General features: G+C 38.1%; 1 protein-coding gene across 2 annotated transcripts in view; it reads right to left on the bottom strand.

The window, feature by feature from the left end:
• The window catches only part of ARHGAP28 (Rho GTPase activating protein 28), a 221,945-nt gene that overhangs the window by 21,615 nt on the left and 175,100 nt on the right, over positions 1 to 25,230 (bottom strand). For both annotated transcript variants that reach the window (XM_032421200.1, XM_032421201.1), the window contains 7 exons: positions 23,449 to 23,614; positions 23,253 to 23,344; positions 20,641 to 20,718; positions 14,584 to 14,746; positions 8,752 to 8,834; positions 5,977 to 6,174; positions 5,524 to 5,637 (listed from right to left, as the gene is read on the bottom strand). In XM_032421200.1, the coding sequence (XP_032277091.1) occupies positions 5,524 to 5,637; positions 5,977 to 6,174; positions 8,752 to 8,834; positions 14,584 to 14,746; positions 20,641 to 20,718; positions 23,253 to 23,344; positions 23,449 to 23,614 (894 nt within the window). The remainder of the gene's footprint in view (positions 1 to 5,523; positions 5,638 to 5,976; positions 6,175 to 8,751; positions 8,835 to 14,583; positions 14,747 to 20,640; positions 20,719 to 23,252; positions 23,345 to 23,448; positions 23,615 to 25,230) is intronic.

Below are 25,230 nucleotides of genomic sequence, written 5' to 3'. Positions count from 1 at the left end.
GACAATTCTGCAACAGCTAGAGATTTCAGTATTTCAATACCTCACTTTCAATAACAGAAGAACTAGGCAGAAGATCAGAGAGAAAACAAATCTTCATCTAGACATAACAGACATCTACAGAACACTAGCAACCGCAGAGTCCATTTGCATTAAGTACACACAGAACATTTTTCAGGGTAGACAATATGTTAGGCCACAAAATGAGTCTCAATTAATTTAAAAATATCAAAATAATATTGGGGCACTTGGGTGGGGCATCCAACTCTTGATTTCAGCTGAGGTCATGATCTCAGTTGTGAGATCGAGCCTGACATCGGGCTCCCTGCTCAGTGGGGAGTCTGCTTGAGATTCTTTCCCTATGCCCCTCCCCCATTCTCTGTAAAAATAAATCTTTAAGAAAAATTTAAGAAATCAAAATAATATAAAGTATATTGGCCACTCACAATGGAATTAAATGAGAAATCAGCAACAGAAGTGAATCTGGGAAATTCAATGTGTGGAAATTAAAACATACTCTTAAATAATGAATGGGTCAAAGGAAAATTAAAAAGTACTTTGAGATGGGCAAAAATGAAACAAAACATACCAAAACTTATGGGACAGAGCAAAAGTAGTTCTCAGAGGAAAATTTATAGATGTAAACGTTTACATTAAAAAAGAACGAACTCAAGTCAATAATCTAACCTTCTACATTAAGAAACTAAAGAAAAGGCCAACTAAACTCAAAACAAGCTTAACAAAATAAATAATAAAGATTAGAATTTTAATAAGGACTAAGAATAGGAAAACAAGAGAATCAATGAAACAAAAGTTGGCCTATCAAAAAATCAACAAAATTGACAACCCTTTAAGCTAGACTGAATACTGACTGTGAAAAAAGAATGAAGATTCAAATTATAATCCAGAACATAAGTGGGGACATTACTACCACTCTTACAGAAATAAAAATAATTATAAGAGAACACCATGAACAATTTGTACACCAACAAATTAGATAACCAAGATGAAATAGACAAAATCCTAGAAACACACAAACTATCAACACTGGCTGAAGAAGAAACAGCAAGTCTGAATAGAGTTATAATAAATAAGAAGATTGAGTCTAGTGTTCAAAAAATATTCCTACAAAGAGAAGTCTAGATCCAGACGTTTTTGCTGGTGAATTCTGCAAATTTGAAGAATTAACACCAATTATTCTTAAACTCTTCTAAAAAACAGAAGAGGAAGGAACACTTCCTAAGCTCATTCTATAAGGCTAGTATTTTCAATACTAAAGCCAGACAAGATATAACAAGAAATAAAAACTACAGGCCAATATTCTTTATGAATGTTGATGTAAAAATCCTCAACAAAATAAAAGCAACCTGTCTAGTAGCATATTAAAAGGACTGTATACCTTGTCGAAGGAGGACTTATCCCAAGAATGCAGGGTTAGTTCGATATATGAAAACCAATCAGTGTAACACATCATATTAATAGAATTAAAGGAAAAAAAAAGTGATCATCTCAATAGATGAAGAAAAAGTTTTTGACACAGTTGAACACCTTTCCATCATAAAAGCACCCAAAAAATTAAGAAGAGAATAGAGATTTCTTGAGGCCCATCCATGTTATCGAAAATGGCAAGATTTTGAGGGCATAATGCCAAGTGAAATAGTCAGACAGAGAAAGACAAATACTGTATGATCTCTCTTATATTTGGAATATATATATGGAACACATATATGTGTACACACACACACACACACACACACACATCCCAGCTTGTAGACACAGAGAACAGATTGGTGGTTGCCAAGGTGGGGAAATGGAGTACAGTGGGGAGAAATGGGTAAACTATTTTTTTCCAGTTTATACAAATTGAATTTTTAAAAGTAAGAAAAAAAAAAAGAATGAAATTTTCTCAAATCAATAAAGGCAATCTGTGAAGAACACAGATTTAACATCATACTTAATGGTGAAAGACTGAGATTTCCCCTTAAGATCAGAAACAAAACAAGGATCTCTGCTCTTGTCTTATTTAATATTTTACCGGAGTTCTAGCCAGGATAATTAAGCAAGAAAAGAGGTAAAAGGCAACGAGATTGGGAAGGAAGAAGGAAAATTATCTCCATTCACTGACAGCATGACCTTATATGTAGAAATCCTAAAGAATTAACACAAATAAAATCAAACTATTAGTGTCAGTAAATGAGTTCAGCAAAACTGCAGAATACAAGATCAATATAGAAATATCAGTTGTGGTGGTGCCTGGGTGGCTCAGTCGTTAGTGTCTGCCTTCGGCTCAGGTCATGATCCCAGGATCCTGGGATTGAGCCCCGCATCGGGCTCCCTGCTCAGCGGGAAGCCTGCTTCTCCCTCTCCCACTCCCCCTGCTTGTGTTCCCTCTCTCACTGTGTCTCTCTCTGTCGAATAAATAAATAATATCTTACAAAAAAAAAAAAAGAAATATCAGGTTGTATTTCCATATACAATTAGTGATCCAAAAATGAAATTAAGACAACAATTCCATTTGCCATAATATCAACAAGAATAATATTTAGGAATAAATGATTAATCCAGGAAGTATAAGACTTGTACACTAAAAACTATAAAGCAGTGTTAAAAGAAATGATAAATTATAGAAAACCTACATAAATGGAACGATAATCCATTTTCATGGACTACAAAGTGTAATATTATTAAGATGGCAATCCTTCCCAAATTGGTTCACATATTTAATGCAATCCCTATCAAAATTCCAACTACTGTTTTTTTTTTCTTTCCAGAAATGGGAAAACTGGCCCAAAATTCATATGGAAATTAGGAAATCCCAAATAATCAAAGTTATTTGGAAAAAGAAGTTGAAAGACTCTCATTTTTCAATTTCAAATCTTAAAACAAAGCTACAGTAATCAAAACACTGTGTTACTGGCATAAGGATAGACCTATAGATCAACAGAACAGAATTAAGAGTCTGGAAAAAAAATATACATCTATGGTCAATTTTCAACAATAGTGCCAAGACCATTCACTGGGGAAAGAGTAGTCTTTTTCACCAAATGATGCTGAGATACTAGATAGCACATGCAAAAGAATGAACTTGTGTACTCCTACCTCATATCATATACTAAAAATAACTCAAAATGGAACAAAGACATAAATACAAGAACAAACTAAAATTCTCCCATCCAAGTACTAACCAGGTCCGACCCTGCTTAGCTTCCGAGATCACATGAGATCGGGCGCGCTCAGGGTGGGATGGCATTCTTAGAACACATAGGGTTCAAATCCTCATGATCTTAGATGTCACAAAGGATTCTTATATATGACAACAAAAGAAATACATAAACTATACTTCATAATTAAAAACATTTGTGTATCAAAGGACACAATCAAGAAATTGAAACGACAAACCCACAGAAGGGGAAAAATATTTTCTAATCATACATCTGATAAGGGACTTGAATCTAGAATATACAAAGAACTCCTACAACTTAACAGTAAAAAGACAACCCAATCAAAAACTGGCAAAGAATCTGAATAGACATTTCTCCAACGAAGATATACAAATGGCCAATAGGCACATGAAAAGATGCTCACCATCATTAGTTTTCAGGGAAATGCAAATCAAAACCACAATAAGATACCACTTTATACTAAGAGGATGGATAGAATAAAAATTTCTGATTATAACAAGTTTTGGTGAGGATATGGAAAAATCTGAATCCTCACACACTACTGGTGAAAATGTAAAAATGGGGCAGCTGCTTTGGAAAACAGTCTGGCAGTTCTTCAGATGATTCAACATAGAGTTGCTTTATTACCCACCATATACCCAAGAGAAGTAAAAACATCTCTACACATAAGTATAAATGTTCACGGCAGCATTATTCACAATGAGTGAAAGATCTAATCAACCCAAATGTCTATCAATAAATGAATGAATAAAAAATATGTGGAAATCCATATAAGGGAATGTTATTTGGCCATAAAAAAGAAGTACTGATACATACTATGACTTGGAGGAACCATGAAAATATAATGCTGAATGAAATAAACCAGTCACAGAAGGCCACATATTATATGATTTAATTCATTCAAAGTCCAAAACAGGGACCTCTATAGAGACAGAAAGTTGATAAATTATTGCTTAGGACTGGTAGAAGGAAATGGTAGAGGTGTATTTAGGGGGATGATAGCCAAAGGGGATAGTGTTTTTTTCAGGTGACGAGAATGTTCTAAACTTGATTGCATTGATGACTGCAAATATCTGGGAATATACTAAAAACCATTGAATTTTACACTTTAAATAAATGAACTGTATGATATGAGGATTGTATCAATAAAGTTTTTTAAAAAATGAATTTTTTTTCTCACTTAAAGCAATCTTTTTTCCAAATTTAAATGGTTGATTCTACTTATTCTTTTTTTTTTTTAAAGGTTTTATTTATTTATCTGAGAGAGAGAATGGGAGACAGAGAGCATGAGAGGGGGAGGGTCAGAGGGAGAAGCAGACTCCCTGCTGAGCAGGGAGCCGATGTGGGACTCGATCCCAGGTCTCCAGAATCATGACCTGAGCCGAAGGCAGTTGCTTAACCAACTGAGCCACCCAGGCGCCCCGATTCTACTTATTCTGAAGTCACTTTGCCTGTAATCAATAAAGGAATACAGCCATTCATCATGATTATGATAGATCAATTAGTAATACTCCCACTTCACTGCTCTGCCATTTACTATTCCTTTCCCTGGATTAACTTTCTCCTCCTTTCTCCCTTCAAAATACTATCCATCCTTCACGATGTAGCTCAAACACCACTTCCTTTTGGAAGATGTCCACAATTCCCCACAATGGAGCACATTTCTTTCTCTTCTGCATGGTCCTGCCACATGGCCCATACAACTGGTCTAACACTTAATGCATATTCATTGTTCTTGTACACATTTCTCTCCCACATTTGGTGGAAATTCCTTTAAGAGCAAAGCAAATTTCAGGTATCTCTACGTCCTCCTCAAGGTTGAATGTTCTGACACTCATGATCTTCCTCAAATTAAATTAAAGCAATAAAGATAATTCTTCTAAAATCTGTTCTCTTTTTCACCTCCATACAAACTATACTAAAGCAAAAATTCTTTGGAATGCAATGAATTTACACTAAACAACTTAAGATTAAAAATTATTTTATTATCCAATCACTAGAGAATTCTTTATTAGATATACTGGATTGCCCTAAAACTAGTTCATAGGGACTAAAGGTTGATTTCTATCTTTTGTGAGAACCATCCTAGACTTAAGTACTTAACAATATTAAATAATCTTCATGATTTCAAAAACTTCAACAAGAAGCACATTATTTCAACAAAATGGAAAGACTTTGGTCCTCTGTTATGAACACCATTTCCAAAATATTTATGGTCATAAGAGTGATACTCTGTGAGAATATAAAATTTTTGGTTCTAAATTACAAGCTACTTTGTGTTACACTTTGAGAAATAAAAACCTGGGTAGTAACAACATTTGCATCCTTAGTTTATTGTCATTACCTCTCGTTCTATGGTCTTCCTCCTCAGCAGCTTTTTGACACTTGGGAGCTGCTTCTTTAACAACATGGTAGCCTCGTTCATTCTTCTGACTTGCGTGATTAAGAAAGACGGAACCTGGAGAAGAAACACTGCCTGAATCAAAAGGAAAGTATTGAATTAAACCTCCCAGTTAGACTCTGTCTCCAGTTATGGTAACTCCTTTAGGATGCTCAGTATCCTAATTAGGGACTGTGGAACTTGTCCTTGTAAAGATTAGAGAAAATGATAAGGATTCCTGTTTAAAAGGTAAAACATGCTTGGGAGCAGCCATTAAAGACTGACAAAGATGCCACAAGCAACCTGGGATTATCTTCTCACATTTCTTCCCTGTGACTAATGGCATGGAGCCTTTATGTTTCCTGGGTGCTAGTGGACTTCAAGGGAAAACATCACAGTCATCACACTGTTACTCACCTTCCACAGAATTTTCTGGTATTTAAGCATTAGGCGGATGATGTGGGCTGCAGTGTTTGCTAACTGTAATTCTTCATAATCAGAATGTTTGCTTCGACTGAAGAAAAGGTTTGGTGCCATTATAGTAGAAATGTTCCATATACTCATTCGGTTTTTTGATTCGTTGGCAATCACTTTACTGAAGAATGTCATGAGGGCCTAACAAGAAACAGCACTGTGTCACACTACTGTAAATTATCAAAAGGCACCACTGATTGTTATCATTCATTTCTATACCCATTCATGGTGCCTCTGGAAAACTGTCAGAACTATAGAATGGTTAAACGTATAACGTTGCCTCTTTTATTCCTTACAAGTATTAATGAGAAATGTGAATAGTTTACTGAATTCTCTGCTTCATAAAAGTGCTTCCACTTTTTATTATATTGGAGATACTATAAATATTAGTTTGCATTTTTTATTTTCTTTTACCAAAACAAGGTTGACAAATATTAAAATTATGTAGTAAACTAGGAAGAGAAAACACTGCATTTCAAATAAACATGAAGTGCAGTTTCGTTGTGAAGGAAGAAAAGGAATCCTAAAAAACACCCTTATTTAAAGTATTACCATTGAAAACTAATATTTCCTTGGGAAAGGAAAACCCATTAAAAAAAAAAAAACATGAGTATCTCATTCCTCAGTCCAAATGTAAACTCAATTGAAAAATTTAAAAATTTTACTTTCTCGGTGTCATTTTTCTATTGCTTTTCAGTTTTGGAATATTTAGCAGACCAAAGGGAAATGCTTACACGCAGCTGTTCTTGGCATTTAAAAAAGAGAGAGAGAGATTTGAGAAAGCTTAAAGTTTGGCTAAGCCACCAAAGTACAGATGCTTATCAGAACCTTCTGAAATTCACCAAGAGGGCTGAAATCTTTAAAAAAAAAAAAAAAGTTTTTCAAGTTTAAATCCTGCTATAGTATTTTTAATGAGAAAATGATTAACATATAATAATAGTCAACATTTACTTGAGGGCTTATTGTAAGCCAAGCATATCACTGACTTTATCATTATTACAAACCCTGTGAAGTAGGTACTATTATTAATACTGTTTGACAGGTGAGGAAACTAATGGAAAAGATTCAGGTAGCTTTGCCCAGTGTCAATTAAGTGGCAAAGCCAGGATTTGAACGGAGTAAACCTGATTCTCAAGCCAGAGCTCTTGATCTCTATAGCACATCAGCTTCAATCCTAGATCCAGTCACAGTGTAGAATGGGGAAAGTGTGTGTGTATGTGTTTGTGTGTGTGTGTGCATGTGTGTAACATCTCCACCAGTCCCATGATGTTTTTGAGGATCTTCTGTTAGAAAAGTATTGGATTACTTGTTTTTATTGCATCCTTGGTTATATGAGAGGATAGATGACATTCTGAACCAAATATCTGATACCAGATGCATCATTTTTTTTTCTCTTTATATATAAAAGAACATTGTTTACAAAAATCCCCAAAACAAGCTAATAAATTTCCAGCTTTTGAAAAATTACTGAATTATACTAGAAACAGACATTCTTCTGTCACATCCAATCCCCATCCTTGGGCTCAGGACATGATATAACTGACATATATTATAATTGACATAGATGTTTTTATTAGGTAGGAGGAAAGGTTCTCATCAAGTTGAAATGTCTGATGAGAGGCAGCACAAAGAATCATCTTTGTTTTCAGCATTATGTTTCCTGGCCTCAAAATTATGGGCTCTTTCCAACTCATCTTAACTCAATTTCATTTCAAAGATTCCAAACACCTGTTGTACTTACAACAAATTTCCTATTGCATACAGAATCATTATCAAAATAGCAAGAGAACCTTTTGATTTTTGCCAACATACAGCAGGGAAATAAATCTGAAATAAGGGGCAAAATATTTGGGAGAACCATGGAATATGGTTCTATCAAATGTTCTATTATATGTTAATGGAAAAATCATTTTTCTGAGTCTAATTTTCCTAACCTGTAGAATGAGAAGATCCTACCAGGTGATTTCTAAAATTCCAAGATTCTAGGATTCTTCAATTGATTATTATTATTATTTTTAAAGATTTTATTTATTTGACAGAGAGAGACACAGCCAGAGAGAGAACACAAGCAGGGGGAGTGGGAGAGGGAGAAGCAGGCTTCCCGCTGAGCAGGCAGCCCGATGTAGGGCTTGATCCCAAAACCCTGGGATCATGACCTGAGCCAAAGGCAGACGCTTAACGACTGAGCCACCCAGGCGCCCCTGAATTATCTTTATAAACTATAAGACACCAACATTTTAGAAATTTCATTTATATCAGTGACTTCAAATTTCCTCCCTAAGGATACTCTTCAGATCTTCTGTCACCAGACTGAAGTGAGTAGCTGAGGACCTAAAATTATAGAGCTTTACATTCTGCAGCTTACATAATGGCCCCTGACATTATCCCATTTGTCTTCTTCTGACATTATCCCATTTGTCTTCCATCTTTGCTTCTCCTGTTGCTAACCCTAGGCCAGTGCCTGGCACTAGACAGATACTCAGTATCTCTTAATAGACTGAATGAATTAAACTGAAATGTTCAGAGAAGATTCTAGGATTTATATTCTTTCCTGTCTTCCTCGGGAGAACAGCAGTAAGAATGTGGGAAGGCAATAACAGGCTGACAGCATGCTCAGCTGGCTTGGTAAGTTGTCATCTTGGTTTTTATTTTTCCATCTGAGCCATTGTCTTTGACTAAGAAGGGCCAATGACAGACCATGAGGTTGATACAACATACCTGGGCTGTGTCCCTGTTGGCATCAGGCAGTGCCATGACCATGAGATGTAAAGCTTGAAACTGTACTTTGATGTGAGGCCCTCCTAACAAGAAAACAGAAATAACCACACATTTTGAACAACACTGTTGCATTCTGACAGCATTTCTTGCTAACATCTGGTGGCACAGGAGGACTCCTGACAGCTTTCAGTGGTAAAGACTCAGGTTTTGTGCCCAACAATGTAAATTTGTTAACTTGGACAAGAGCCTCAGTCGATCAACTCCTCTTTCACATCCCATAATGCCATTGTAGAGGCAGGTGGCCAATGAGATCCTCAAAATAATCTAGATTTGTATAACATTTCCCTTTGTACTTCCACAGGCCCTGCTTTACTTGTATGCTCTAAACAGAAGGCCTAAAAGCTCAAGTCAACAGAAAATAAATCTTTTTTCCACATAACGAGGCAGCAAAGTATAATTATTAGGAGCATAGATTCTAGAACCAGGTTCAAATCCTGCATCTACTTTAGTCTGAGTGACCTTGTGCAGGCTACTTAACCCCTCATTCCTACTATTTTGCCATCTGTAAAATGGGAGTAGTCATATCTACCTATCTCCCTGGGTTATTACAAAGACTAAATGAGTTAGTATGTATAGTGTGTTTACATCAGTGCCTGTATATAATTACCTCTATATGTATTTGCTCTTGTTATTATGGACATTTAAGGAAAGTGACTATAGTTGGATCTTTAGAGATTCTTGAGTATTTTATTCCTTGATAATGACAGAAGATGGCGCCAGAGGGCTGGCATTTATACTTGTGTATTAAACGCTGATTCTTTTCCTGTTTCAGGGAATTTTAGGGATTCCATCCACAACTGGATAATCCACAACCAGCTGTCCTGAAAATGTAGAGTATATCAGAGCATTCCAGGCTTTGCTTTGTCTCTCTGTATTCTCCTCACAATGGTCTCTTGGTGGGGAGTTCCTAGAGGGAAGCAGTATGTTCTAGCATCCCTGGGGAGTTCTCAACTTGAAGGTAAATCTATTTATATTCAGTGGATGACAGGCAGTCATCTGCCTGTAAAGTTACTTAGCTTTACAGCAGTGGAAACACTCTTGAGACAAGCTACTAGGTTATAGGAGATTGTGTGCATCGTAGTTAGGAGTAGATCACTAATGTGCATAACCATTTAACAAAGAAACAGTTGGGAGGATTATTTATAGGATTGTATCACATTGTCTTGGCACAATCCCCATGTGGATTTTTAGAAATTTATGTCAAATTTGTAAACAAAAATGACACACATTCAGGATGTTTTTGAAAATGGCTAATGTACATTGACATGAGTTTACATGATTAATAGCAACTATCAGGAGCATATCTCAGTACAAAGCACTGAGGGACAGATAAGGCATTATTTAATACATAAATTGCAGGCTGTCTATAATCTTCCAATGCAGCCAACCTTTTGGCAGAGGGAACAATAGATGCAGATGCAGGCTCTATATTTCCATCAATTTCAAAGAAATTATGAAGTTACTTTTAAGACTGAAACTCTAAACTGGCAAATAATCCATTTTCATTTTATTTAGGACACCTACCCCTATACCACATTGTGGCTAATAGTTTTGTAGTTAATTCGTTACTGCATCCTGGTTCGGATTTTTTTCCCTTGAGGTCATTATTTTCCCAGAAAATGATTCAACTTTTCACAAAAGTATATAAAGCTTGACTTAGTCTTTTAATTTTATGGGCAATTTTTGGGCCAAGTTTGGAAAAAGAATGTGATTACACTAAAAGACTACATCCTCCAAACCCCATTTTAGAGCATAAAGATTAGCAGTTTAAACACACGTATCCACAATTCTTTCCTTCAGAAAATCTCATTATAACTAGGGCTTACTCTAGGTAGCCAAAAGGACATTTTCCCTGCTGGTAGCAGCCCAGAACTCTGGGCTTCCTGTGGGGTTGGCTGGTATCAAATCAATCACTGCAACATGGTTTTTTCACTTTCAAAGTCATACAAAGAAATGTGGACTCCTCTGTGAACCTTTTCAGGATATTTTCCAGATTTTCTCCCTTCAATGAAGTGTATTGGCTGTAGTCAGACAGGAACAATGATGTTAAGGAAACCTAGTTTTAAATGTGTATGACATTTTAAAATAGGATTCTCTGAACAGGACTGGCAGTGGACTCCTTGCATAATTTCATAAGACCAAAAAACCACAAACAGAAAAAATCTTCTGTGGCACCAATTGTTTTGATGCATTATTTAGCATTATACCACAGAGCAAGGCAAAGGGAATACTTCTCCATTTTCCAGGAGAGCAAACTATACAGAAAATCCTACTTACAAATTGAAGGGAGGAAGTCCTGCTTCTGGTATGGCTGAATAAGCTCTGTTCTGACCAACCCTCCTGAAGATAACTATTAACTCTGGACAAATACAAAACCAACCATCTAAGGCAGTGGAGAATTCATAAGAGCAGGCAGATTGAGAAGCCTGGACACTTGGAAACAGAGAATGGTACAGGGAGAGTTTCCCACTATCCTGGTTTTTAGTCTATGGTCAGGCCATAGCTGGTCTTGCAGGAGGCAGCTAAAACTCCAATTCTTCTGGCCCAAACAGCTAAAAGACAGGATTCAAGATGACCACAGCCACTGGGAAATAATGGAGGAGGCCCTGATTCTGGTAAAAAATCTTGGCTGACTCATGAACGAAGCATGCGTGGAATAGCACAGGGAAAGATACATAACTGAACTGACAGTCCAAAAGACCGCTGACAATTTGAGTTCAAGTAAATTGTTGGCCCAAATACAAACAACAAAAAGCAAAACAAGACTCCAACCTCACTCTTTGGGGAAATATTATAGAATGCAGAGTCTCCAAAACACAGCATTTACAACGTTCAGGATATAGTTCTAAATTTACTTGACATACAAGAGTGATGCATTCTCAAGGGAAAAGACAATCAACAGAGACCAACCCAGAGGTGACCCAGGTGTTGGCACTAGCAGACAAGGATTTTGAAACATTAATGATGTTAAGAAAAATATGCTTATAATGAGAGAGGAGATAGGCCATCTCAGCAAATAAATAGAAAATCCTTAAAAAGGAGGCAAGAATATGACAAGGGAGACAAGAATATACAATGGGGAAAAGACAGTCTCTTCAACAAATGGTGTTGGGAAAACTGGACAGCCATATGCAAAAGAATGGAACTAGACCGTTGTCTTACACTACATGCAAAAATGAACCCAAAATATAAAAAAATGAACTCAAAATGGATTAAAGACCTAAATGTGAGACCTAAAACCATAAAACTTCTAGAAGAAAACATAAGCAGTAATCTCTTTGACATCAGCCATAGGAAGATTTTCTAGATCCAGCTCCTCAGGCAAGGGAAACAAAAGCAAAATTAAACTATTGGGACTACCCCAAAATAAAAAGCTTCTGCACAGTGAAGGAAATCATCAACAAAACAAAAAGGCAACCTACTGAATGGGAGAAGATATTTACAAATGATATACCTGATAAGGGGTTAATATTCAAAATGTATAAACTTAACACAAAAAAACCCCAAATAATCTGATTAAAAAATGGGTGTAGGACATTTTCCCTAATGTAGACATTTTCCCTAAGAAGATAGAGATGAACAACAGACACATGAAAAAATGCAAATCAAAACCACAATGAGATGTTACCTTACACCTGTCAGAGTGACCAAAATAAAAAACACAAGAAGTAACAAGTGTTGGTGAGGATGTGAAGAAAAAGGAACACTTATGCATAGTTGGTAGGAATGCAAATTGGTGCAGCCACTGCGGAAAACCCTATGAAGTTCCTCAAAAAGTTAAAAATATCATTACCATATGATCCAGTAGTTCCACTGTTGGAAATTTATCAAAAGAAAACAAAAACACTAATTCAAAAAGATATATGCACGTCTATGTTTACTGCAGCATTATTTACAATAGCCAAAGATATGGAAGCAACCCCAGTATCCACCAACAGATGAATGGATAAAGAAAATATGGTGTGAAAAAAAATAAAAGAAGATGTGGGGTGTGTATATATACATACAATGTACACACACACACACACATATACATATAATGGAATATTACTCAGCCATAAAAAACCAAAATCTTGCCATTTGCAACAACATGGATGGATCTAGAGGGTATAATGCTAAGTGAAAGAAGTCAGTCAGAGAAAGAAAAATACCATATGATTTTTTTACTCATGTGCAATTTAAGAAACAAAACAAATGAACAAACAAACAAAAAAAGAGACAAAAAACCAGACTCTTAAATATATAGAGAACAAACTGGTGGTTGCCAGAGGGGAGGTGGGGAGGTGGTGGGTGAAAATGATAAAGGGGCTTAAGAGTACACTTACTATGATGAGCACTGAAAAATGTATCAGATTATTAAATCATTATATCGTACACCTAAAACTAATACAACACTGTGTGTTAATTATATTTCAATTAAAAAAAGCACCAACTGGAAATTTTAGAACTGACAAAACACAATATCTGAAATAAAAAGGAATAAAGAGAACTAGCTCTTCTCTCTTTCTTTGCAAGCTTCTTTCATAAAACAAAATACTACATCTTACAAAGAAAAGAGATACTAGTCACAGATGGCATGTGAATTAAAGCTTAGGAAAAAACTGCCTTGCTTATCATATTCTCTTCTCTGAAGACACAAAGGATTATTTTATGAATCTGATTTAGTTAAAATTTTTAAAGATTTAGAACCTACTATTTTTTAGGACAAATTTTGTCATAAAACTCAGGACCTATTATTTTCCTTCATTGTGGTTTTAAGGATTTTATAGTTCTGGTCAACCTGCAGTAAGTTGTAAACTGGCAGCTAGAGATATCATTTGTTAGGCTCACAGAGTGTTTTCAAATTTGAATTTGTGACTGATATTTTCAAATTTACAGTTTTCCTATTGAAGTGTGGATTTTGGCTCTCATTCCTACATGGTAACCATTATCTAGAGCTGAGCAGTGGTCAACCTTTTCATAAGGGGTGTGTCCTTTCAGTTTGTCCATGGGCCTTTTCTGTCCATGTAGAATTACCATTTATTTAACAGCTTTGTACAGAGTTAGGCTTGTGACCCTTGAATTCCTCTGGTTAGTAGTCAAAGCCCCCATCATGTAAACCCATTCTACTTTTCTAAATTTCTCTCTTGTCACATCTCCACAATATTGAACCCTGAAGCTAAAAACTAAAACCATGCCAAATTATTCCCTCATTGCCAAATACAACACACACTTTCCAGTTTCCATGCTTTTATCCAAGTTCCTCACTTAAGGCCTAATCTATGTGACTTTGTAGTTTTCAGAGACAAAACACCTTCTGTGTAACATTTACTGTGTGTTACACATCATCAAACCCAGGACCTTGGATTTAAAGAAGGGAGAGACCTTCTATTTTTGGAAGGACTATTACACACCAGGTACTATTCTAGATGTCTTCGTTCAATAACCACATCAACCCTGACAAGCAATTATTATCTGTAATTTACAGGTGCAGCAATGAAGCTCAAAAAGGTTGATTACCTGGCTAACAGATGGTTGAGCAGGAATTCAAATCTCAAGAGCCTGGTCTTTCTGCAACCCTCTCTTTTAACGATCATAAAACCCGCTAAATTGTATCTACCGATAATGAGAATAGAGGACTGTTTACCATCAAATTCAATATTTCACCAAGCACTCCCAGGAAACAGGAAATCTGTACATTTATGATCACATTTGATTATGCATCTTTCTTTTGCTGTGTCACTTTATTGACCTTACATCTTAGTCCATTCACACTTAACTTCTTCCACCTACTTTCCATGAGAGTGATGAAGGCAGGTATATATTCCACAGGGAAGAGAGAGGTGGGTAGTTCTCTGAAAAATGCCTTCAACATTACTGCAGCTTCTCTATGGCACATTCTGTCCCATTTAAATTTATCAGCATTAAACTTGGCATCCAGTTCTTCACGGTATTGCTGAAAATCAAGAAAAACAGTCAATATGCAAAGCGTTTTTACCACCTGATGCCCCTTTCCCTTTTAAAAACTGTCATTACATAAACTATTTTTGTAAATAGATTGAAAAGCCAGTATCTACCAAGCCTAACTTTTTCAACATAATTAAGAACTGAAATAGCTATTTCTGAATGAATTTTTCTAAAATCTTTTAAGAATAATGTTAATCTTGAAATTATCTGCTAATTCTACAGAACTATAAAATGCTTTACTCAGATCATAATTTCGTTTCTGTGGTTTTGGCAGAATACCACGTATCCCCACAGGATAAATGTACTGATTTGACAAAAGCCTCCACTTCCCTTTTTTTTTTTCATGATCCCTTCCTTCTGCCATCCTGTCATCTACTTCTAAATTAGACCAAGAATGTATGCCTCTCAGCTAGTTCTCATACAGAATGAAAAATATCCCAATAAAGGAACTCTGACCTCACAGCAACATGCAGACCAATGACATCTTCCTGGAGCAGTTACAGCAAAGTGTCATGCCAAGAGGTACACATGTCTTCCACATGTTTGCATGCTTGCCCAATCCTTCATAAGGTTTGGAACACTGTGTAAATACTTTAAGAAAATCACTAAGCCTCCATAAGTTTTAGTTGGGTTATACAGTTCACATTATCGATTCATCTCATCTTTGGTGCCACCATTCTCCATGTTTCTTTTTCAAACTCATTTTCTACCATCCCCTTGAATTGCATACAGAGTTCACCTATTAATAGCAGGTAGTTGTAGTAGTTCCCCAACTGACACTAACTACTCCAAAAAGAGAACTCTGAAAACCCTCAGCAACGTTGAGGCCTTCCAGCCTTGAGTCACGCACAGCCAGTCGGTCTGCACATCTGACCTGTCCCTACCACGTTGCAGCTCATTACCCAGCCCAGACTTTAATGCTCCCTGAGCCTACGACACAGGGGACACCCTGGCATTACATGTGCCTTACAGAGACAGACAGGATTCCAAGCCACCCTCGAGCCCTTACTAATGACAGCAAAAGGAGATTTTCTTCTTGTCCTTGAGAAGCTCTCAGTCTAATAGGAATAATAGAGCAAATCAAGCAAATCCTTTGCTGATAAATACACTTTGTAAAGCACTGAAGCATACATACAAAGTGCTCCCTAGAATAAAAGAAGTAGAGCACAGACTGGGCCCTGGTAAGAGAAGGATGCACGGGATCCATTCTTTGCCTTTAGGCAGTTCTGTGAATGGTACTATCTTTTGAATTCATGATGCTAACTCAGGTCACATATTGGATGCTATGCAGCCAGGAAAGAGAAGAATTCAACTCTTCTCAGGCCAAGTCTTGAATCTGTGAGGCGCTTGTCAGAGGAAAAGGAAACAGAAGGGTACTCCAGACAGCAGAAAGTGCTCCAGCAGTAGTACACATGCAAGGAGACCCACTGGATCTGGGGAACTCCAATTAGTTCAGTGTTGCTGGGGTGCAGACCACAGCCAGCCCTCAGGGGGCTGAACTTCATTCCATGGGTCACGAGGCAACATGGAACACGTCCAAGCAGGAGAACAAGGTGAGATTTATCTTTTCTGGCAGCCAGATGGGAAAGCGATTTGGAGGAGAATAGAGCTTGGGTGCTGACTGGGGAACAGACTAGAGGCAAGGAGACTAGATACTGGGTCATGGCACCATTTCTGGAAAATGGAGGACTAATCTGGATAAGCAGCTGTGAGACAGAAAAGAGAGGCGGCACTGACGGACTGCCTGAGAAAATTCTCACAAATCAGTGATGGATTATTTAGAGGGTGACATAACAGTCCAAAATGACTCTGACTGCTAGTTGGGGTCATAGGTAGATGGAGGTGTTAACGGGAAGTACAGGGAAAGCAGCAAATGTCTTCCATCCATTGCCCGGTGATACAAAGCAAAGGGGAAACTGTTTTCAAGGAGGCAAGAAGCACCAGCAAGGGCAGAATAATTCAAATTCATCTCCCACATCCCTCTGCTGTACGAAGCTGACTGAAACACAATGTGACCACCATTCTAACCTGCCAGCGGTTCCCTGCTGCTTAACAGGCAGCACAGCTCCGGCACCACGAGCGGGCTCTATGACCAGATTCTCTAGGGTTTGATCCCAGCTCCACAACTGACTAGTTCTAAGGCCTAGGCCTCAAGTTTCTCACTGTGTAATAGGAATATTAAAATGACTTCAGGGGCGCCTGGGTGGCTCAGCTGGTTAAGCGTCTGCCTTCGGCTCAGGTCATGGTCTCAGGGTCCTGGGATCGAGCCCCGCATCGGGCTCCCGGCTCAGTGGGGAGCCTGCTTCTCCGTCACCCACTCCCCCTGCTTGTGTTCCCTCTCTCGCTGCATCTCTGTTAAATAAATAAATACAATCTAAATAAATAAATAAATAAATAAATAAAATGACTTCACAGAGATTCAATTGGATAATAATATGTAAAGCTCAGTGGGGAGGGCCCACCACACAGCAAGTTTTCAATAAATGCTGGCTGCTCCTAATATCCCCCTCCTCTTGGTCTGTAATAACCTTTAGTATTATTACTATGGGAAACCCATGCATATGTGGTTATTTGGGTAACAGTACCCCTTCCTCTGTCTGGAAGAAGAATAATGTTCTTATTGGACAGAATAAAACAAAACTGAGAGAAAGAATGTCCTCTCTTCCTTTTGATCAGAAAAAACTGAGGGACATAGGAGCAGAACTGACATTTCCATGGTGGTCCTAAACATGAAACCATAAAGCAGGTGTTGAATTCAGCTTGCCAAAGACAGGAAAGGAAGCATTTGGAGGTTAAAGAAGTCATGTTTTCTGTCCAATGTTAATGGGAACACTAGGCTGGGGTCAGATGCCACGTCCTTTAATCTGCTCTGAGCAAATATACAACCTGCTTCCATTTTGGAAGTAGGTTTATAAAAATGCTAATGACCCACCTTCAGCTTCAAAAACCAGTTCAGGAAGGGAAACCAGCAGACCAGGTAACATAATTATGATACATTTAGAGCAGCCTCAGAATAATTGAAACGAGTCAAGAAAAAAAGAAAACCTCACATGTCAAACAGCTTGCCTTCTTCCATAAAATGTATTCCCCAGTGTTTGGCTCAAATTTCTATCATTTTTGGAAAAGAAAATCATTGAAAACACCAAAGCATTAAATTGGTTCCAAATGATCTGAGGCCTCGAATACAGGAATGGGCTCCACTGCTGTGTTCCCTGTGCGGCCAAAGCTAGCAGCTTCCCCCCAGGGCTTTGCCCCTGTTAGTTTCACCAGGCCTTGAAAGCACAAGATTGTTCATAATGATACATTAGTGTTAGCATCATCCATTTGGTACAATTAGAGGATAATTATAATGGAGTTTTTTTTTAACAGTCTTTCCCTAAGCACATTCCTAGAAAAACTAGTCTAACAGAAGAATTTACACAAGTAGTTTAAAGTTTGAACAAAGAAGAGAAATAAAGACCCCTTTAACAGATCAAGTTACAATGTCTTTCTAACTATGATATTCCCCCATTTCTGTTTGCTGGCCCAGATTTCTCTCACATTGGTTTTCCTGGAGCTCAAACCATGAAAACATCTGGATTACATTTTCAGACTAATAGGAGATGGAATAAATAGGCTGAAACTACATAAAACCGATTAGGGGAGAAAAGGGACTTTTCCCTAAATATGGTTCAGGAATGCATGTGCCTATAAGAACACTCTGAAGGAATTATTAGCCTTTGGTAAGCATTTTTCAGTCAAAGATTCACTAAAGAAAAGTAACTTATACTATGGTGTTAAACTTTGCACACACAGCAAAGGTTGTGTAATGTTGTCTCCTTTTGATTATTTTGAAAAACAGAGTTTTAAATCATCTCTTATGTTTTACATACACACACACACACACACACACACACACACACACACACACACAGAGGAGCCAGGAAGAATCTGTGCAAATACTACTTCCCAATTATGGAGCAAGAGGAATGAAGTCTAATGTGTCTAATTGTGTCTAGGAAATTGTTTCTCTGACTTCACTTTGGTTCTCTGACTCTATAGATATGACAACTTTCATCCTCTGATTCAGGGTACATATAACAATCATATCTATGAGAATCTAAGACAAAAAGTAGACTCAATTTAGAAAGAATAAATCTTTAGGAGCCATTAGGAATTTTCTTGCCTTTCAAATGACCTTCTGCCAGCATCTAGCAATCTCCATTTCCAGGGAAATGACAACTCTCCAAATGCCCCAACCGCTTTTGCCACTGGTAAAGTGGTGCACTGCTCAGACCTCCCTTACAAAATGAATTATTTGCATAAAATAATGCAGGTGACTCCTGACAGCTGACTCTGCCAGCAGTTAGCACCTGCTCATCTGCCTCATCCCCTTCCTCACAGGAAGCCAGAAGCCAGAGCAGTGACTGGGGTGTGGAAGCTGGTACCGGGCCCCTCTGCCTGGTGAGGGGCTACTCCGAAAGGCAGGGAAGGCCAGCGTGAGCCCTGCATCTGGTCTGAGGTGCAGGCTTCCTCCCCTGCACCCTTCAGAAGCACTATGCCTCTTCTACTCCTGACTCCATTTCAGAATCTGCCTTCTGGAGCTTCCAACAGACACAGCCTATTTATTCTCAGTTTCTACTTAACAAAAATATTGCATCACACTTCTAAATAAAAACTGAGATTTCTGATACAAATAGAATTTCCCAAAACATGTACCAAAATGAATTAATGAAGAGATGCTCTTCCACCTCTACACATTGCTATCAAGTTAATTTTTCCCTCATCCTGAGACTTTTTTCTCAAGGACCAATTATTTAAAACTGCTCAGGTTCTCATGTCTACCAGATAGGGAGTGATTCGATGGCAGAGTAGAACTCCTCACTGTGAGGCCCCCAGTAGACAAAGTGGGATATCTTACTGGAAATTTATGAGAAAAATTTTTCATTTTAGTGGTTCTTTCCTTTATGGCACTGTGGAGTTTGCCACCTTCTTACTAGAAGTAAGAAAGCAAAGCAAAAGGAATCACATTACTCAGGCGGTTTTATATGTAGAAATTAAAATTACCTTCAATAAAACTAGGTTTTAGAACTGCTGAGTGATTATTCCAGTGGTGACAGCCATTCCTACATATTCTTTTTTTTTATTATGTTATGTTAATCACCATACATGACATCATTAGTTTTTGATGTAGTGTTCCATGATTCACTGTTTGTATATAACACCCAGCGCTCCATTCCTACATATTCTTATAAGGACTTTCATTAAAAAGACAGCCAAAGAATGTTTCTAAGTTTAAAGCAACTGATAATGGGGGGCACCTGGGTGGCTCAGTCAGTTAAGTGTCTGACTCTTGATTTCAGCTCAGGTCATGATCTCAGGGTCATAAGATCAAGCCCCACATCGGGCTCTGTGCTGGGCATGGAGCCTGCTTAAGATTCTCTCTCTCCCTCTCCTTCTGTCCCCCTCCCCCCCGCTCTAAAAAAAATAGTACATAAAAAAACAAATAAATAAAGCAACTGATAATGGAAATAAGGGCTCATGTAATATTGGCTTGGTGAATTCTGTGACCGAGAAGAACACAGCAAACTAAAATGTTTAACCCAGAAAACAGTGATGGGACATTTCAACTTTCCCAAACTAAAGGTAAGCAGCTGTTTTTCATGGCAAATTGGTATGTTGTTTTGCTGTTGCTGGTTTTTTATTGTTGTTGTTCTAAAAAATAAAAGGATACACAACTCAGGATCATGGAACAACATTTAATCATAGGTATCCAGGAACATTAGATAGCGTCAAGTGGTCCTATCAACAGCAACAACAACAAAGGACTTGATACCTGGGGCCTTGTGAACTGGGTCTCGCTAGCTTAGGTCTCCCACCAAAAAGAGAGAAAATGTTCAGTACCTTGACTTTGGCAGTGCATCCTGAAAGTCGAAAAATTCCTTCAGATTCCAGGCCCGATTCCTCAACTTTCTCAAAAAACTAAAAAGCAATGATACATTATAAAAATGAATACCTCCATGCAATTATAAACATCTGAAATAACAATGATGGTGACAACAATAAATAAATTACCATGCATATATAAGTCCTGTGCCTGGTATTTGAATGCTTTGTGAAATGTTCACAACTGCCTCTAAGGTCAACAGTAGTTTCCAATTTGCAAATGCAATGGAGACTGAGAACTGTCCCATCACTTTCCCAGGATCGCCCTCCAAAGTAATGGCACTGTCTCTCAAGCTTCTGCTCTTGACCACTAGAGTACACCGCCACTTGGCCAATTTAAGATTTGATTACTGTATATCTCTTTCTGCAGATGGACCAATAGGAAAAGATTTCAAATTTACTATTATTAGGTGCAACCACTTTAGCTGAGAGACAACAGAATTCTAGAAGTATGACCAAGAAGGCAGAAACTGTAAAGGCTTATACCTCTCCTGAGTTCCCATGGTGATGATGATGATGATGTTGTTAACGTAGTAATAATATAACCTAACCTTTACTGTGCACTTACTGTGTCAAATGCCCCTTTCTCAGCACTTTGCCATCCATTAACTCATTTAATCCTCACACTAATCCTACCAAGCAGGTGCTAATCGCATCCCCATCCAGCTGCCGAGAAGACTGAGGCACGGAGAGGGTAAGTGACTTGCCCGTGTTTACACTGGAAGAGGATCCAGAGTCTCTGCTATTTTCCTTTCAAGAAATGGTGGTGCCTGAAATAAGGGAGTTCTTACAGGTAGGGAGAGAAATGGATATTTAGGCCAAGGAAATATGTCCATTAAAAAAGACTCTCCCATAGGAGTGGGAGAATAATACCTTAAGCTGTCTTCAATGAGGAATACTTGATATAAGGAATAATAATAGCTAACATGTATTGAGTTGCTGATATAAATCCAGATTTAGTTGAACTAGCATTTACTGTGCACCTTCCATCTGCTAAGTTCCATGCTACGTTTTTGCAGCTACATAATAATATAAATTCATGTGTTCAATCTCCTCAGTCTTAGATTTTTAAGCATTGTCTTCAAACTCTGTCCTTTATACAGAGGACAGAGGTCATCATTCTAGTTCTAATTCAAAGAAGGAAAGAAAATCTTTGTGTCACCATGGACTTTGGCCGTGGACATACACTGTGCTCCCTTTCACCCTTCCTCTTGGCTGGCTCTACGTTCAAGGGTAAGGTATCTCACCCTCCTCTGCCTCAGAGGCCTCATTAGTAAGAAGGGAGATGATAACACAACCTCCTTGGACTGCTCAGTGCTGACTACCCATGCTCGCATATGGATGGCACCTGCTCAGGGGACACACCCTCAGATGCCCCCATGCATGCTGGCACATCGCCAGCACCCTCCGGCTCTCTCATTGCCGGCCTCTGCCTCTATCAGCAGCAATCACCTGACTTGAGAAGTCGCTTAGTCTGAGGCACCGGCAGCAAAGTTTAAGAGCACACAGTAAGGAGCCATGGCATTGTTACTGTGAATAAGGTAAGTTTATGTTTCCTCAGTCAATATTTTTCCACATTACTTAAAAACTCAATTTAAAATGCAGTAAGATTTTGCATAGGGCTTGGGATTTTAAATGTGCCACTGGATGTCACTGTTGAATAAATGCATACTTGACTAAACCAGTGTAAATTGTTGGCTATAAAAAACATGACTTAAAATCAAATCAGCTATTGAGCAATGATGGTCACTGAGATTACTGGCAGATGATAGTTATGGTAATATTTTTCAAAACTCCCTTCCATTTTATCTAAATATATCCTATCTTCATAGTCATACCTGAAAAACCACCAGAAAAGTACATTTTAGGCTTTATTAAGCTTTGTTTGGCAAATTCATTTAAATGATCACACATACATATTTCAAAACCCCCAACCTGTGATATAGCTCAGCAAATACTTAAATAATCAGTAAATGGGGCGCCTGGGTGGCTCAGTTGGTTAAGCAACTGCCTTCGGCTCAGGTCATGATCCTGGAGTCCCTGGATCGAGTCCCGCATCGGGCTCCCTGCTCGGCAGGGAGTCTGCTTCTCCCTCTGACCCTCCCCCCTCTCATGTGCTCACTCTCTCTCATTCTCTCTCTCTCAAATAAATAAATAAAATCTTTAAAAAAAAATAATAATCAGTAAATGTACAGCTGATAATTAATGGTCATCTTGTACTCTGCAGAGAATATTCAAATACACACACAAACATATAACACACACAAGTAACCTTTACAAAATACTGGAAAAAAATATAACAGAAGGAAGCCATGTGACAGAGCATCTGTGTCCATCACCTGATGCTTTATGGTCAGACAGTGCAACAGGCTCCAAAAGTCTGCAGCAAGGCAAACTGGTTACAAGTGCTGTGGGATGATGCATGAAGAAAGCTGAAAATCACCAAAGGCCTGAGTCCTAGGAGGGCTTTAGTGTCTTTAAATATACAAGAAAATTCATTAGCGGGTTTGCAACTCCAAACTGCAAGCAGGAGGCTCTATTATTTCCCCAGTCATTTACATTCCACTCACTTTTTGTAACACCAGGGGGACCTTCACTCCAGGGTCTTTCTTTCGGTCATTGTCCAATAGGACTGTAAGTGGAACGCCAAAAATACCATTGTCTTCATTGTAAAATGGGCAAGAAAGAAAGAAAAAAGAATCAGGAAAGCATTATCTTATTCCAGTGCGTCAAGTGTTAAAATCAGAAGAAACTGGTCTTAACTACCTCGTCCTTTTACTTTCTCAGTTTTGTTTCTTTTCAACTGGATTCCAAAGGCATCAAAAAAGGCAGTCAGTTCAATGAGAGAGAGATGGCGGATTTTCTTCATGTCTTCAGCAGACAGATCTCCAGCTTCAGTTAGGCCAAATCTGGTTTTCTGGACAATAAATTTCTAGAATACATATTGAAGATATTTATTTCTTATGGCAAAGGAAAATTATTATCCCCTCATTCAAATGCCACCTGGACATTCTAAATCTGTATAGCAAAACATGCCGCTTGTAAAAAAATCTCTGAGAAGCAAGCTGCGTCATAGAAAGATTATGAATAATTTTTAGAACATTTGCAGAACACTCTTGTGCTAAAGTGTACTATAACATTGTCATCACAACCATGAAAACATCTTTCTCCTAAGAAACATCCTGTGTTGTCCACTGATGTCCCAGGCACCACATGGAATGTACCTACCAGGGGTACATGTGACACGTGCACACAAAGCCCAATAAGCTAAGTGCTTCCAGAAGAGCTTCTGATGTATCTTTTTGGGTTGGGGGACCATCAGTCCTTTAATCAGGTATGAGACTAACTAATCTCCCCACTGAATGTGATGCACAAGCCTGCTGAGACAGTAGTTATTCTACCTTACACCTCAAATTCAGATATTAAAAGTCCAAATATTTCTAAAAAAGAAAAATACATAAAAAGTACCAAATAATCCCATTATCATTTTGAGACAATGAATTTGCTATATTCCCTATTTCCACAATAGGAAACAAAATACAGTAAAATGACAACCAAAAAAACTCTTCAACAATCCAGAAATACTGTGAAGACTATAGTAAGTAAGACCTTTTAAGAAAGATCTTATATAATATCCACAAGTTTGCTTTGCTCTCAAAAAACCTGGTATGGAAAAAAAATTTGCTAAAGTAGAAAAATCCCAGTTATTTCAATTACAAAGCTTTGTACATTCTCTATAGGGCCTCCCTCAGTTAGAGCTTTCTTGAGGTTTTTAAACCATCCACTTATTCATTCATTTGTTCATTTAGTCAACAATTGCTCCTTAGAACCTCAAGTATTTTAAAAAGTAAAACAACAAAATGTAGAATGTGGTTTGGGGCATACCTTGTCCTATAAAAAACTTAGTTGTTTTAACTTCTTTCTGAGACCAAGGCCCCACATAACAAGAACTGCAATCATTCATTAGGTAATTACCACTTGCTAAATCCCCTGCAAAGTTCTTCATGGGAGACTGACCTGCACCCCAGGTGACCCAAATCTCAAGAGGGGACAGCCTGGATGAAGGAACTGGGGGCCAGCATCCTCTCTTGAATGACTCTAAAGATTGGGAGGGATGCCCCTGAAACCAGAGTCCCACTGGATTCCTTCTTTTGCCCTAGAAGACCCCTGTGCCCTCCAACATAGAGGCTGCTTAGGGACGAGGAGGAGTTTTAGAGTTTGACGTATGTAGGTTTAAACCCTGTTTCAGCCTCCTACTCACTGTGGGGCTTTGGATGTATAACTTCACTTCTTTGGGATTCAGTTTTTTTAGCTGTAAAATGGGAGCGGTATGGGGTGATTCCAACGCAGATAACTAGTGCAGCACCAGGCTGGTGGAAGACACTCAGCAAGTCTTATAGTTCTTGCCCTGCCCTCTTGTTCCCTGCATCATGGGGTTGTTGTCTGGGAATGGTCCAGTCTGCCTAGGCAAAGACTCTGCCAGTTTTTATATGATCATTCCTTTAGCCCTGAAACTGCCTGAGCCCTGCTGCTCATCGTGCCTCCAGC

Source organism: Phoca vitulina, unplaced genomic scaffold, assembly GCF_004348235.1.
Source record: "Phoca vitulina isolate PV1807 unplaced genomic scaffold, GSC_HSeal_1.0 scaffold24, whole genome shotgun sequence".
Taxonomy (NCBI): domain Eukaryota; kingdom Metazoa; phylum Chordata; class Mammalia; order Carnivora; family Phocidae; genus Phoca; species Phoca vitulina.
Note: the sequence above shows the minus strand (reverse complement) of the source record. Positions and strands in the feature narration are given on the sequence as shown.